Source organism: Lissotriton vulgaris, chromosome 7, assembly GCF_964263255.1.
Source record: "Lissotriton vulgaris chromosome 7, aLisVul1.2, whole genome shotgun sequence".
NCBI lineage: Eukaryota > Metazoa > Chordata > Amphibia > Caudata > Salamandridae > Lissotriton > Lissotriton vulgaris.
The window spans coordinates 615,303,842-615,319,168 of NC_141695.1; the positions used below are offsets into that span (position 1 = coordinate 615,303,842).

General features: G+C 45.9%; 1 protein-coding gene across 6 annotated transcripts in view; it reads right to left on the bottom strand.

Moving 5' to 3' along the window:
* Positions 1-2,347: 2,347 nt before the first annotated feature.
* The window catches only part of SLC25A19 (solute carrier family 25 member 19), a 306,920-nt gene continuing 293,940 nt past the window's right edge, over positions 2,348-15,327 (bottom strand). For all 6 annotated transcript variants that reach the window (XM_086930769.1, XM_086930767.1, XM_086930766.1 and 3 more), the window contains 2 exons: positions 3,815-3,945; positions 2,348-2,819 (listed from right to left, as the gene is read on the bottom strand). In XM_086930769.1, coding sequence (XP_086786895.1) covers positions 2,625-2,819; positions 3,815-3,945 — 326 coding nt within the window. In that variant the 3' untranslated portion in view covers positions 2,348-2,624. The remainder of the gene's footprint in view (positions 2,820-3,814; positions 3,946-15,327) is intronic.

The window sequence follows — 15,327 nt, forward strand, 5'->3', positions numbered from 1 at the left end:
GTGAGTATGGTATGGGGGCTGTTTTGTCACAAGTAAAGGATGGCAAAGAAGTCACTATGGGATTTGCTTCCAGGAAAATGAAGGAATTTGAGACAAGATATCCTGTGATCGAAAAAGAAATGTTAGCATTTAGGGTGTCGAGAAGTTTAAGCCATACCTCTGGGTAAGAACATGTTTGTTTGGCAACAACATTAAGAAAGCCATGGACAGATAGTCTACAAAATTACTGTAATTCAATTCTAGTGTGATTCACACTGCAGGAGGAAAAATGTTAGAGCGGACTTTCTGTCTTGGTTACCAGTTGATTGAGAATTGTGCGAGGTGGGTGTACAAGAAGAGATTGAGGAATGTATTATTGCTAGAGTTAAAGGTTTGGTGATTTGTTCCGATAGGAAGGCCATTTGGGGAGGATGCCATAATAGACAATGTCCTGAAATTTTGTGAAATTTGGGTGGCCAAGGGAAAAGACTTTGAATATTCCTTGCAATTTTACAGCAAGGCTGTGGATGAGTTATCCTTGGAAGGTGGATAGTTGGTAAGAGGTGATAAGTTGATTCCTCCAGGATGTTCCTGCCAAAGGACTTTGGAGACAGCTCACGTGGGCCATCAAGGTATAAGTGCCACTTTGAAAAGAATAAGAAATTATTTCTGGTGGCCTGGAGTGGATGTGAAAGTAGGAAGATTAGTGAGAAATTGTGTACAACGCTGCTGTGGTGACAAACATTTGGTGACTGCTGTGCCCGTTTTATGTCCTGGTAAGGTGTGGCAGAGAATTGCAGTTGAGTTTTTGGGGCCATTCATGGGTTACCTTTCAATATGAGATACATTATTGTAATGATGGATCATATTTACAGGTGGGTGGAGGTGTGTGGTGTAGAAGAACCCAACACAAATTCTGAGGTGTTTGTGAGCAGTTCCTCAGGTGTCTATTCTCTAACAGACAATGGTGTCCATTTCACTTCCACCACCATGAAAATGTTTTTGAGCAAGTTTGGGGTGTAACATTTACGCACACCATTGTAACACCCGCAAGGCAATGGAAAAGTTGAAAGATTCAACAGGGTTCTAGTGGAGTGTATCCAGAGCGCTGTGAAATCCAGAGTAGATTGTTAAATTGTCCTCAGAGATCTGGTGTGAGCTTATAGGTCTACACCTCATTTTGTCACGGGTAAGGTACAGTTTGAGCTCATGAGAGGATGGAAAGTTCTAGCCTCGCTGTGTCCTTTTTGGAAGGTGGAGGTGATGGGTCAAGGCTGTGATGTGTCTATAGCAAATGATGATGCGAAGATGAGAGACAAACACAGTGTTTCATTGGTGCCAGAGGGAAATGAGGTGTAGGGAAAAATGTCAGGAAGGTTACATTCAAGGAAGTTGATTTGGTGCAAATTAAAGATCCCATTTTATTAACATTATCTTCCAAATTCAGAGACCCAGTTAGAGTCATGAAGGTGAGAAGTAATGCTGTTTGAGTTTCTCATGGGCATTGGTGGAATGTGGCAAGGATTGCTAGAGCTGGAAAGTATGAGGACGAAGGTGACAAAAGGATTTCTGTAAGTGACAAGCAAGTATCTGTTGCAGGGAATAGTAAGACTTCTGGGTTAAGAAGGAGTACTTGTGTTACCAAAGTGCCTAAAATAATATGTCTGTGGTTTGGTGTTATTGGTACAGCCTCTTTTGCTTCGTATACTGTTTAAGTAGATGTTTGTTGTAAACAGTTTCTTAGTCCCAATTTGAATTAAAGCCACCTGACTTTCCATCAATTTGTATTTGTTTAAATATGTACTATCTTCATCACATTTCTTTTCTCTCTGCTGAATAGAAGACTGAGCTCAACCCATATAGTACAGAAACCATGCAACTTTGTTATACTGTTAATCAGATTGAATCGGACCTATACTTGAATTTTGAATTTTGGCCCAGTGCCTAGATGGTCCAGTTCCTCCTAAACCCTATTTATATTACATGAGGCAAAAAACTACGTTACACAGGACATATTTAAAGATTCTCTGCATCCATGTGCCAAAACACCAGGCAAAAGAAGAGGTATCCCTGAGCCAGTCCCACAAGCCCATCTCGGTTTAGTTGGAAAATGGCTCTGTAGTACTGTGCCAATCACCTGAGCCCATGAGGCACTAGAAGCAATAAGCTCCTAAAGTCTGAGATCATAACTTGAATCATTCAGTTTTGAAGGTAAGACCATAGTTGAAAGAAACATGCTACAGCCATGTCCGAATGCCCTCTTGGGGGAGGGGTAAAAGATGCAGAAAGAGCACTGCTCCGTTGTCAGTTTGCCCTGGTCCTTCGTGCTATGTTAAATGGAAATGGACACAACCACGCTATACAATCATCACATTCAGGTCTTTAATATTGTACACAAAGAAAACCGGCGCAGCCACAGTCTTACATGACTCTCCTTGGGTCCTGCAGGTTATGCCGGATGGATGGCAGGCATATTTAAGTTTAGCATCCCCTTATTTGGGTTCTTCAAGGAGTGCAAAGAGAGCAGGGCATGTTCTCCATCGGCCAGCCATCTTATTGGAGTAAGTATTTGGTAGTGTGCAGAAAGAAAATAGATACCTTTTTTTACCCATATCGAAGTCTTTTATTTCAAGCAAGGGCTCACTCTACCGCGGCTTGACTTCACCTTGACCTTTAACGTTGTGCAAAAGATTGCAGAAGATCTCATACCAGAAAAAAGTCAAACCTGTGGAAAAAGCAGCCTTAAGCAGGCTAGGAGACAAGCCTTTGAAATACCCCTTGAAGCCCTCTTCATGGAAGATTTGTAGAGCACAGTCTTGCAGACCTCGGTAGGTCCTCACCTGTGGAAAAATGGAAATACTACCACAATTAGTCAACATTCGCAAAACATACCACATTTACAGCCTATTAAACATGAGACCCACATAATTATAATGACTTTTTAACCAACCTATGCAATTCACCTATATTAAAATATCACACTCAAACCTTATGAACCATTTTTCTCCTTCACCTCCTTCTACATAACGCACCAATGGGGTAGAATCTAAAGAGTTGCAATACGTGTTACATCTGAGAATTTAAAAATCAAGGTACAGTGCCGTAAAGAAATAGAAACATCCCAACACTACACCCAATAGTATAGGACTAGTGTAATACACTACACCAAAAAGAGACATCCTCTACTCATAACTGCAGCATCTCCTAGAGCTTAATCTACCAACACCATCAGAGACATCCTCTATAGCGCTCATTAAATCTAAAGGTCGTAGAGCATCAATTCAGTATATGAAGGATAAAAAGAACCAAGGTCCTGCTACATGAGCTGCATATTACTTTAGCATGACCTAGACAACGACTGATGTTCTTGGTTGTCATCATGTCTAAAATCCCCAACTCTGAATGCACAGCACCACTAAAGACATGATTATTTATAAACTGCAAAAAGGAAAAGCTGAACAGTTGGTCTTCTTGACCCATGGTATGGCCCATATAGCTCTGGTGCTAGACCTGAGCCACTAAAGACATGATCATTAATTTATAAACTGCAAAAAGGAAAAGCTGAACAGTTGGTCTTCTTGACCCTTGATAGGGCCCATATAGCTCCGGTGCTAGACCTGAGCCGAGGAGCTTGCTGACGGTAGGCGTAGGAATCACTGATATTCTATGTGATCTGCAACAAGTGGACTGATGCTTGATCTAAACTAGGGGACCTGCAGTATGTAGATCTCGGATGGTAGGCCTGAGATGGAACAGTACATCTCTGTTGATCTCCAATGCAAGATCCGAGCTGGTACAGTGGATCTCTCACGCTCACCTGTCCAAACACGCTCACCTGTCCAAAGGCTGCTCTAGCTTTTTCAAAGCCACCAACTTGCAGACGCTTTTTGAAGAGATCGAAGGGGTAAGTGAGCGTTTTGCTGAGGACACCAGCACAGCTGCCACAGACCAGGTTCCTAATACCACCTGAACCAAAAACAGGATTAGAGACAGTTAGATGGGAGAAGAGAGAAAACAAATGGGAGGAGAGGAAAATACAAGCAAGAATTGAATACAGATAAGGGACAGGAGTAAAGAAGGGGAAATGGCAGGTGTTAGGAAGTGTGAGAAGTATGGGTGTCTATTCACCAAAATGTCAGGGTGGCAGATATAACATCACTTACCCATTGACCCTACTGTAGGAAGGTGGATATCTGACTATATGGTTACCCCAACTTTTTGCCTAGTGTTTTGCTGGTTTTCGACTTAGTTGGCCTGGGATCCTGCTATTCAGGGCCCCAGGCTATCTGCTCTCCCTATAAAATGGACTTCATGTACTTTAGGTACATACCAGATTGGGTATTGGGTCACCTTTGTGAGCCCCTGTATAGTATACCATAGGTACCCAGGGCATAGGTGTATCCAAGGCCTACCAGGGGCTGCAGCATGTATTATGTCACCCCTGGATCGCCCTCCAAACTGAAACCACAGGCTGATCACTCAGCTTGGGTAAGGTGGTGTAATCATCCCTTACTTAGATATAGTATACCTATATCTACCTTATATATAGATACATATGCATCTATAAGTCACTCCTATGGTACGCCTCGACAATCCTGGAGGCAGAGTGCTTGGTTTTATGTGAGAGGGTGCCCTAGCATGAGCTGAGCCCCTCTGCAGCTTTCGGAACCATCTCCTTATAGCTGTTCTATGATAAAGCCATACCATATAATCCTAAATGCATTATAATCCTCGCGGTTCATGCTAACTTTGGTTTGCCTTAATCAAAATATGTTGTGTAAGGTGTCAAACACTTTGGAATACTACCCCCCGCCAATTCTGACAGCGGGGGTAGCATTCCACCCTTCTAGAGGGAAAAGACATGTATGTTACTGCTTTACCCGGTTAAAGTTAAACAGAGCCCCAGCATCACAAAATGGATGCTGCTGCCACAGACACAAGTCTGACCTCCTGCTGCTGGACGAAACTCCGGCAGGGGAGGCCTGGACAATAGGTTTCCTGTCCAGGGAGGTGCCAGCACCTCCCCAGACAGGCAGATGTGTATTGGGACAGGGAGGGCTGCATCAGCAGATGCTTTTTGAGACACTGCCTGGGGCACACAAGGTGCTCCATGCATAGTCCGGTTCAAACCAGTTACTGGGGCACTCCTACCCTCTCTGTCGCGAAACTGGACAAAGGGAAAGGGGTGTAACCTCCCCCTTCCCATGTCCACCCACAGGAGGGACCTAGCAGGTAATCCAGCCCCTTTTTCTTAGTATAAGTATAGGAGCGGTGTCCCCAGGACTTTAGATTAACCTGGAACGAAACTTTGATACAGAACTCTTGGACCTTAGACGTTCTATTTTGACTAGAAGACTGAAGACATCTCCCTTGTGGTCAAGGAGTGACCACCCTGTGCAAACAGGCACCCTCAGTAACTTGCCGGTATGCTTTGTCGCGCTCCCGCCGGAACCTGAAGACTCAGCAACACAGGAACTGGACTTCCAGACTTCTCTGACTCCAACCCACATCCACAGCAAAGCGGAGACCCGTGGAAGACACGAGAGAGGTGGGACCGGACACCCTGGACATCCTGCATTTTGCTAACTGCATCAGCTCCTGAGGTAATTCGAAGTTGTGCATTGGGGTATGAGAATCCCCTGATCCGAGCACCATTTGCACCGAAGCTCAGCCTTCCACACTCCACGAGTGCCGCGTGGGGCCCGCTCTTGCATTTCAGCTTGACGCGTCTTCCCGGTTGCTAGCCTGTTGGCTAGTACACCTCCTGAAGACAAACCTTTGAACCCAAACTGCTTTTGTGGTTGCTCCAGGCTTGCTCCAGCTTCCCTGCAAAGGAGAAGCTCCTCAGACCTTGTTGGTCTGACCCGAAGCCCATCTTCACTTCCTGCGTGGATTGCATTTTCCAAGGCTTGTTGGGTCCAGTCCGGATACCGACACCGCATTCAACTAGATCCTTCATGGGACAGCTAGAATTCAGCTCCTGGTCATCGTCGACGCCTCCTGGTCCTCGTGGATGCAGAGACTAGCTTCAACTCTTCACCTGAGATCATTGCAACATCGCCTGGTTCCTTCCTGGTCACTGACTAGTGACCCAGACTCTGTCCCCTCTGCTTTCAGGTTCCTCACATCTTCAATCCACCCTTGGATCCACCCGGACACTCTTCCTCTGGCCGCCTGCAGCACTTCTTTGCAGTTCTCGATTGAAAGCATTGACGAAACCAGACACCAAAAGGCACCTATGCACACGGCTTCCCTGGGTGAGGTAACACGAGTACTCTGGTGCTCCCGTGGGTCTTGACTCTCGAAGTGTCCTAGTCTAAAGGGGTTTTGTCGTAGTCCATCCGGAAGTGCCCTTAAACAGTAACTTTGTAACTTCTTCGTTCTCCATTATAAGTCAATGGTAACTCGCAACTGTGTTTAGACACTGCACACGTCTCCCGTGGGCCTCCTACTTCCTAACCTTTGGTTGTTTAGTGTAGCCCTAGCGATTCCCTAGGCCTACTCACTGTTTCTGTTGTGGTTCTTATACCACTTACTTAGTATATGGTTTATGAGGCCCCTAGGGCATAACTGTACCTGTGCAACTTATCGTATGCTAATTGAGTAACTTGTGATGTTCTTCGATCTCTGACCTCATAGAGAGTGCAGAGGGGTTGTGTTCGAAATAAATACATATATATTTGATATATACCTTGTGTGGTGTCCTTTCATTTGGTATTCAAGGGATTATAATTAGTAAAACAGCTTGCTTCACATGGTCTCTGAAGTCTTAGCCTAAGACTGCTGGTCCATGCTACCACTAGGATAGCTTGTCTGTAAGGTTGACTTTACAACCACCATCAATAAGGGTTGTTTAGACTGGTACAAGGTGCCCACTAGAATAGTGGACATCATATGCCAGGCTAACTTCTCACACCTACGATGACACCACAGGACATCAGAGGGTAAAGTCACAGGATCTTTGCACCTGATGACATACTGTCTAGTAAAAATACTGTATAATTAAATAGCGCATTTGATGCACTATTTAATTATAAAGTGAATTTACCTGTAGGTGTGAGGGCTTTAACATAGTTTAGTGTATATAACAGCCACTTAAAGAACTGTCTATAAAAGGTTTTGTTTTTTTAGAGCATAAAGATATAGTCCTTCCCCTTTTTATTTGTCTTGTAAAAATAGTATGCCCTAGGAAAGTACTTGAACTTAATCTGGAACTACATACTACACTGAGGTCTGCGAAGAATATGCTAAGCCCATTAAGCTATGTGGAATACATCTTACATATATTCTTCAAGGTTTAAGTATGTAGCCAGACTTCACAAAGGCCGATTTGTAGTGCAAAAAACCCAATGTGAAATTAAGGAAGGGTTAATTAAACTTCCTCACACTTACATGTTGTAACAGTCCCTGGTCCTTTTCCATATCCGCCCCACTATACTACTCCTCCGCCGCCTCACCCCCTTCCAATATGCTCACCTTTGTTCTGCATGATTAAGGTTCTTTCAACTACTCTCACTTCCGTGTACACATGAACTTCCTTAACAAAGGCAGAATGCGAACAAAGCCATCTTAGGTTTCCGTTCCTGATCACTCCCCTTTGTCCAATATGACAGGGGTCGCAAGAGCAGTGCCAGGGGTAGCCAAGAGCGTGTAAAAAGAAGCAGATGCTACCCTAGCCACCCATAAATGATGGTCATGGAGTGAAGGGACTGAGGTAGAAGGGGATGTCAAAACAGGAAATAGCAGAGGGTAGGTGGGGAAGAACAGAGGGCAGGTAGGAATGGAGGCCGGTAGGAAAAAGATCAGAAAGGGAGAAAAGAGGAAGACAATGAGTGAAGAGGAGAAAGCATAACACACAAAGAGACTTATTTTGGAGAGATAAAAATCACAATTAGAAACAATTTTCATGGCATCACCAGAAAGGTATACACGGTTTGACCTTCTAAAACTCTTCTGTGAGGACTGTTATTACTTTGCCGCATTCCCGTTACCTGCGATTTACTTTGACACATTTAATGTTTTCATACATGCCCTCTGACACAGATCTCATTTTGGCGCGCAAGGAAGCAAAATGGATTTTTTCAGAGAAGGCAGACCGGGAGGGGTTGAATGAAAACATCGAATGGAATAAAGTGAGTAGGAGGTAATTCCAGCGACTCCCCTAACTCCCCCTTAACTCCCCATGTGGGTATCCCAGAGTCTCGTCTATTCAGCACTGTGTTTATTTACCACACTAGCTTACAGTTTAGGAGGTGAGCCTGTGGGCGTTGTATGTAAATCCAGCAATTTTTGAGCCCACTCTGCACGTGCATTGTTACTGATAGGTTGACCCTCGCTGCATGTGAATACCTATGAGACGGACGCTTTGTGTCCTTGTTTGCAGGTTATATATATATATATACACTGTGTGCTTAACATTTTTACAACTTGATGCTTGCGGGAACAGCATGAGCACTTTTAGTACTTCTGAATTTTCCGTTTTTAATAACGTGTGGACAAGTTCCATTTATATAATGACTGTTGTGAAACTCCCACTATGTTGTTTAATTTTGAACCCACTTATTGTGCCATTTCTTCGTAATCCTTCTGGAAAGGATGTGATATTCTTTCGTTAGATGATATGTATCCCGATCTAAGATGGCCGCCGCAGTCACCGGGGACGCGTCTCACCGCGTTACGTGGTGGGCGTGGCTTGGAGCTGTTTGTATTTCCGCATTGAGACGGCAGCATGGGTGCGGGACCGTCGGAAGCGCCGGAGGGATGCGGCAATAGTAAGGAATCTACATGTTGGTTTAATGGCACACGCCTTTGCGGTATGCGCGTTTTTGAAGTTTGGCCAGCTTTCCTGAAGGCATGGCGCGCACGCTACATAGCCCTGCTAGAGCAATATATTGGGTCCAGAAGGCAAGGGAGGACGGATATCTTTTACGTTGAGCACCTTATAGTGTTTGCCAATATAGCTTGGAATTGAGATATACCATTGTATATGGTGCTATGTGTATCCTCTGTGATTAATTGGATGCCCTTTGTGAAAGATATGGTTGAGAGTGCTGAATTGAGACCTGTACCTTTTGGCTCACACTTGATTGTTTTTACCTTGTATGCGCTTACTTTCCCAGCGGGCTTGAGATTTACCAAGGTATCGAAGGACACGTGATCAGTTGACACAGGGTCCCATGTATGGTTGGCGGTACGTCCGGATGTGGCAATCATAAGGTAATTTCTTGGCCCTTATATCTATGGGTTATGTGTGAGTGACCGCCAATACAAAGCCCCGGGTGATGGGTGTTTATGATTTCACCTCTGTGTGCTGTTTTATTCCTTGATACAGGTCCGAGACATATATATGTGTGATGATTAAGAACCCCAGACTGCCCTGATGAAATTGCTGAATGGAGAGCAATGAAACATGTCGGCACTTTGAACTTGTATGGTATATGAAAACCCATTTTTAATCTGGAAGGCTTGCAGCACCAGAATAAGGATAGAGAGCTAGCAACCCTTACCATTAACCTTTTTAAATTTTGGTTGCACTTAACATATTACTTTATTTATTATAATTCTTTTTTTGGGGTCATATGTGCACTGGTACACTATTTACAAAGGTGCATTCTGGTATTGGTTATTTTCTTTACATACCACTATTAGTATTTATGTCATTTTTTCACACTGTACACAGAGAGAGTGACCGATGATGAGAAGTGGGTATACTGGGCATTGTTAACCAGGAAACCCCTCGGGAGTTACGACCGTGAGGCGCTCTCTCTGTGCTCACACATTTTCTGTGGCACTGGGACCTGTTTCTGTTTTGCTTTAAATCCAAATCTTTGACCCATGAGTTTAGTGTTAATTAACACACTTGGAGGATCTAGATGACTCATCAGATTATCCCTGTTGGTCATTGAATTTTTGATGTAGTAGCAGTAGGTAAGGTGTGTTTTGTTTACATTTCTGAATAGTAGCTTCACTTCATATTTAACTAACGTATGCAGATTTTCAGCTTTTATAAACTGTTTGTTCTCTTTCCTTTAAAAAAAAAACATATATTCTAGTTATTGATGACACATCAAGTGTCAGCACTGTGAGGTTTTAGGTGATGTTGAATAATGTTTTGTAGTACAAAACTATAATGAGATGAGCTGTTGTCCAACAAAAGTCTAGGTGAAAATAAAGATGACATGTTTCTTTTACAGGCCTAAGTACGTGCTCATTGGTCAGGTTCATGCATATTTTTGCAATATGTATGTTCCGCATTACAATGATTCATACACTACTTACATATATTCATGTAGGGAAAGTAATGATTGATTGTGAAGCAGGACATTTTATTTATATATCGTACTTTTCAGCACAAAATAGTTAAGTGTAATTTAACCAGAGATACCAACTTGCTCCAGAACATTCCTCATGTTGTATAAATCCAGCAAGGTTGTCTGGGGCTTTTTTTGAATCAAGGCATGAATGACCTTTGTGCACTGAGATCTAGTCCGAATATTGTCGTGCACATGCATAATTCTTCATTGTGTAGCAACTAATATTTCTTTAAAATTACGGCTCAAAACCAGGCATTCTAACGGGTCTCCTGGTTTTATCTTGCTCATAAAGTTGCCGAGGCATACTATGTTCAGGTGTTGAAATTTAAATGTTAGAGAAACCAAGCTGAGTTTCGATTGTCCCTAATTATTGTTGTAAGTCCCAGATTGTTCCATTTAGGGTTGAATAATGCCTGCAAAAGAGTGAATAGGCGTTCCTGTCTTATTTGATTTTAGAACCGATTCTGCCAGAGTTGGAAAAAAAATCACTATTGTAGCATATTTCGTGGATTAAAGATGTGGGGCAGATGATGGGTGGACAGAGAGGAGGAGGCTCAAAGTCATTCTGGTTTTCCTTGGGCATAGCTGGATTCCTGCAAGATGCTGCTCTTCTGGATCCTCTCCAGGCTGAGCTGACCATTCCTGAGTAATCCTGCTCCATCTGCTTGGGACCCAAACGGGGGCTGTTTAGTTTGTTGCCCACTGAAATAATGTGTGTCCTGACTAAAGCTCTTAGGACAAGCAATCATAATTTCAAACCACACACAAAGGATAGACAATCAAAATAAGAAATTAAAGGGGGCGTGGCTAGCAGCCGGCAAGATGGCTGCATGCTAGAGAGGCTCCGGCGAAGCTGGACCTTCCCGTCAAAATCCGATCAATGATCCGTGGACTAGCAGAGTTGTAGGACCCTCTGCGACTGCCAGCAACTGGGCGGCGGCGACTGCGACAACCCTGGTGCCGATCGGTGGCTGCATCACTGAGCTGTGGGGGAGACGTGATAGCGGCCTGCAGCGCATGGGAAGCCCGGACCTCGATTGCTCCGAGGCCCCGGGCGGAGGTTGAAAGGGCTTGTGCACGGATGTTGGCGCTGCGGGCACCTGAAGAGCCCCGGGTGTGCCTGTAGCGCAACAGCCTGAGCGGGACCCACGAGGACCACACGCGGCGTTCCCCCCCCCCTCCAGACCCGGGGGGCAGCGGAGAGCACTGGTGAGCGAGGGGGCCTGGGGGCAGTGGCGGGGCAGATTTCGAGACCTGCTGCCCCCCCCCCCCTCTTAAAATAAATCCAGATGCCGGATCTGGGCTTGATGGCGGCCCTGAGGCATTCAAGGCTCCAAGACTGAACTGGTCACGATACTACCACGCATGCCCAGCGCGACCTACATTAGCTCCTGGGCCCGACCCCCCCGCGCACCCCCCCACAGTAACCTGAGAAGGAACACCTTGTGTGAAACTTTGAGCCCGCTTTCAACTGGGCGGCGCTGTCGGGCCCACTCTCCCCATTGGCCCAGAGTGTGCTGCTGATTACCGGGGATTGCCCCCCCCCCCCCCCCCCCCCCCCCCCCAGTTTCAAGGAGGAACACTGAGACCAGGGGTCACAAAAGCCTATTTAGCAGTGGGCATGCAGCCGGGCCAGGTGCGACACGACTCCCAAAGAGGCGCCTAGGCATATCTTGAGTGGCCATTATGTCGGGCAGGGGGGCCAGAAACCAGAACTCACAGGAAAGGCTGGACAAATACGCCTACACGAAGGATTTCCCCCCGTTTCCGGCGGGACGGGGAGCTGCAGGGGGCGCCGCGGGCACAGATACTGCCGTAAAAGTGATCCTGGAAGATATTATGATGGCGCTTACCAACGTGCAGACCACGGTGGGCTCTATTTCCACTGACGTCTCCCTACTCAGGGCGGACTTTCAAAAAATCATGACTCGAGTCAGGTAGGTTGAAAGAACGACTAAAACCCTGACCACGGAAGCAGCAGCCTTGCAGAAAACGGTAACGCGCCTAGAGGAAGAAAACAAAGTCTTGTTCGACTAGATGGATGAGCAAGTAGGGCGATCGCGACGCAATAACGTGCGCATCCTTGGCATTCCAGAAAATGTGGGCTTGCATGCGATGGACCTATATGTCGAGGACCTCATTAAAACGCGGCTGCTGCCTAAAAGGACTATGCACTTTCTTTTCTGTAGAACGGGCACATAGGGTGCCGACTGGCAAAGCTAAACCAGGAGTACCCTTGCGGACAGTGCTAGCCCGTCTGTTCAATTTTCGGGATCGCAACGTGATCCTACAGACAGCACGCGTCCTCCCACAAATTCGCGGTTAAACTTCGTAATTTAATTCTTCCCAGACTATACGGCTGCGGTGTCCCGACGCCGTCGCAGTTTCCTGGAAGTGAAGAAGACGCTGAGGGCTCGAGAGGTGCTTTACTCTATGCTATTCCCCGCTAGACTGAGAGTCAACTGTAAATCCGAAAATAAGGTAACAATAACGAAGACACGTATCAATGTCAGAGACACCACAGGTGAAGGTCCCAAACTAAAGTATGCCCTTCGCTTACATTTACACAGGTACCCAGCCCGAAGCCCTGAAGAAGAGCCTGACAAGTAAAAGACAGGCTCGGAAACGCGTCGGCTAATCATTCATTCGTCTTAAATCCGAATGTTTTTTATTCGCGCATAAGGCTCTTTTCAAATGAATGAATTGAATTGAATGTTAATGTATTGCATGCCTTTGCGCTATTAGGCCAGACATTTAGCAAAAGTTGCATCCTAGTGGCCTTACAGAAGTGATGGACAGGGTACTATCACGAAGATGAATTTTGTTTGATGAAAGTTATTCGATAAACATTGTTATAATTGTTCAATTTTTGTTTTTTCACTGTAATAATTGTTTTCAGCACTTGTAAATGTAATTGTCTGTGTGCAAGACAGCAAGTAAACCTCGGACTGTCAAAAGAATGTAAAAAAATGTTTTACAGTTTCACAACGATCAAAATATAAATAACACCTAAGGATTAAATACCTTAAGGTTAGATTCTGCCCTTAACAATAAAGTGAGCAGATCAAAAACAGGGACCGGGTTCCTTTCTTTTTTGAATCTATAAGTGTCCTACCCGGCCACAGTGCAGGACAAAACCCCACTTGTAGCAAAGTCGTGGCAGAAGGAAAAACCTGTTTTTTTGAGACACCGGAAGAAGCGTATGATTGGCTCGAGGGGTGGCAGACGACGAGCGGCTCCCAACGCAGAAAGAAGGAACACCACTGCAGGACTAACGATGAAGCGACGAACAGTCAAGACCTTTTTCAACAGGAAGACGGTCCCTCGCAGAGAGTCTAGGTGGACGACTTGGGCAATGGATGAATAGGGCTAGTGGGCGACGCACTTAAGCAGACTCTACCGAGACCGGGAGGGTATACCCTCGCATGGACCTCTCACCCCCATACACGCAAGTACATGTTCAGGGGTGGGAAGAAGCACTCTGCTGAGTTGGGGTGGCGGGCAGTTGAAAGTCCGTTAGGCAGGGAGGTGGGTGGGCTCCGGGGTTAGGGTTCTTCTTGTTTTTTGTTTGACGTTGACAAGACAGCATGGTCTCTACAACTTGGCTGGCTTCGGCATGATATGACACACTCGCCACCCCCATTTACATCCACAACCCCTGATGGTGGTAGACACACAACACTCTAATGTAGATGGCGTGTCCCCTATGAAAAAAGTGCCACCGCTTACACTATTGACGTGGAATGTGCACGGATTGGGGGACAAAATTAAGCAGGGGTTGGTGTTAAGGTCCTTGAAACGACAGGCTCCCACTCTGGCACTCTTACAGGAGACTCACCTCACGGGTTCAGCATGCAGGGCGATGGATAGATGGGGGTTCAAAATGATAGTGCACTCGGAATTCACCACTGGGTCAAGGGGCACAGGTATTTTAATCCGAAAAAACTCTCAGTTTTTAGTCCTACACAATAAACACGACGATCAGGGGCGCTTTGCAGCGGTACATGGTCAGTGGGAGGGCAGATTGCTTAATGTGGTGTCGGTCTATGTTCCTCCCGCGCTGCACACGGTGGCACTCCCGGCCCTTAGCGACTTTATCTTAGCTCTTCCGGAGGCGGACCTCCTTATCAGAGGTGACTTTAATGCGGCGATGGATGTGGAGATGGACCGACACCCAGTGCGGCAGCAACGGTTGGGAATCTCCCGTCTACAAAGTTTTACAGATGCACTGGGTCTGGTAGATGTGTGGAGACGACGACACCCAGAGATGAAGCAATACACTTTCCACTCCCCTGTTCACAACAGCCTCTCTCGCATAGACTACTTTTTCACTTCGGAGTCCTGCATACTGCACATACCTGCAGTAGCTATAGGACCCAGGGGGGTATACGACCACTCACCAATAGTATTGACTTACGCCTCGCAACATACCACCCATAAACGACTGTATCCTATCTACCAGGGTTATCTGCATGTCCCTCAGGTGCGGAAGGAGCTACGCCAGACCATAAAGCATTTCTTTACTGAAAACATAGCCTTGGTTACTTCCGCAACCACTCTCTGGGAGGCATACAAGACAGTATTGCGAGGGCAGGCCATAGCCACGATCACAGGTCATAAGCGATCCAAACGTCTGGATCTGACAACTTTAGAACATGAACTACAATTAGCAGACACTGCCTACTCCACTGACCCCACACCCGAGAACACGCGCATTCTAGATCTAAAACAACAGCAATATAGGGAATATCTTAGACAAGAGACGAAGGCGTCCCTGGCAGCAACTAGGCACAGGATATACGAAGTGGGCGACAAAGCAGGAAAGCTTCTGGCCTGGTTAGACAGGAAAGAACGCAGCTCCAGAACGATTGCATGCCTGCGGACGGCAGAGGGCCAGATTGTTTCAGAACCCGGCACCATAGCCCATACACTAGCAGAACATTTTCGGGCGGTATATACCTCCTCTTCAAGCGCTACGCTGACAGACGCAGAGGAACTATTGCAGGCCATAGGGATGCCGAGCCTGGACTCGGAA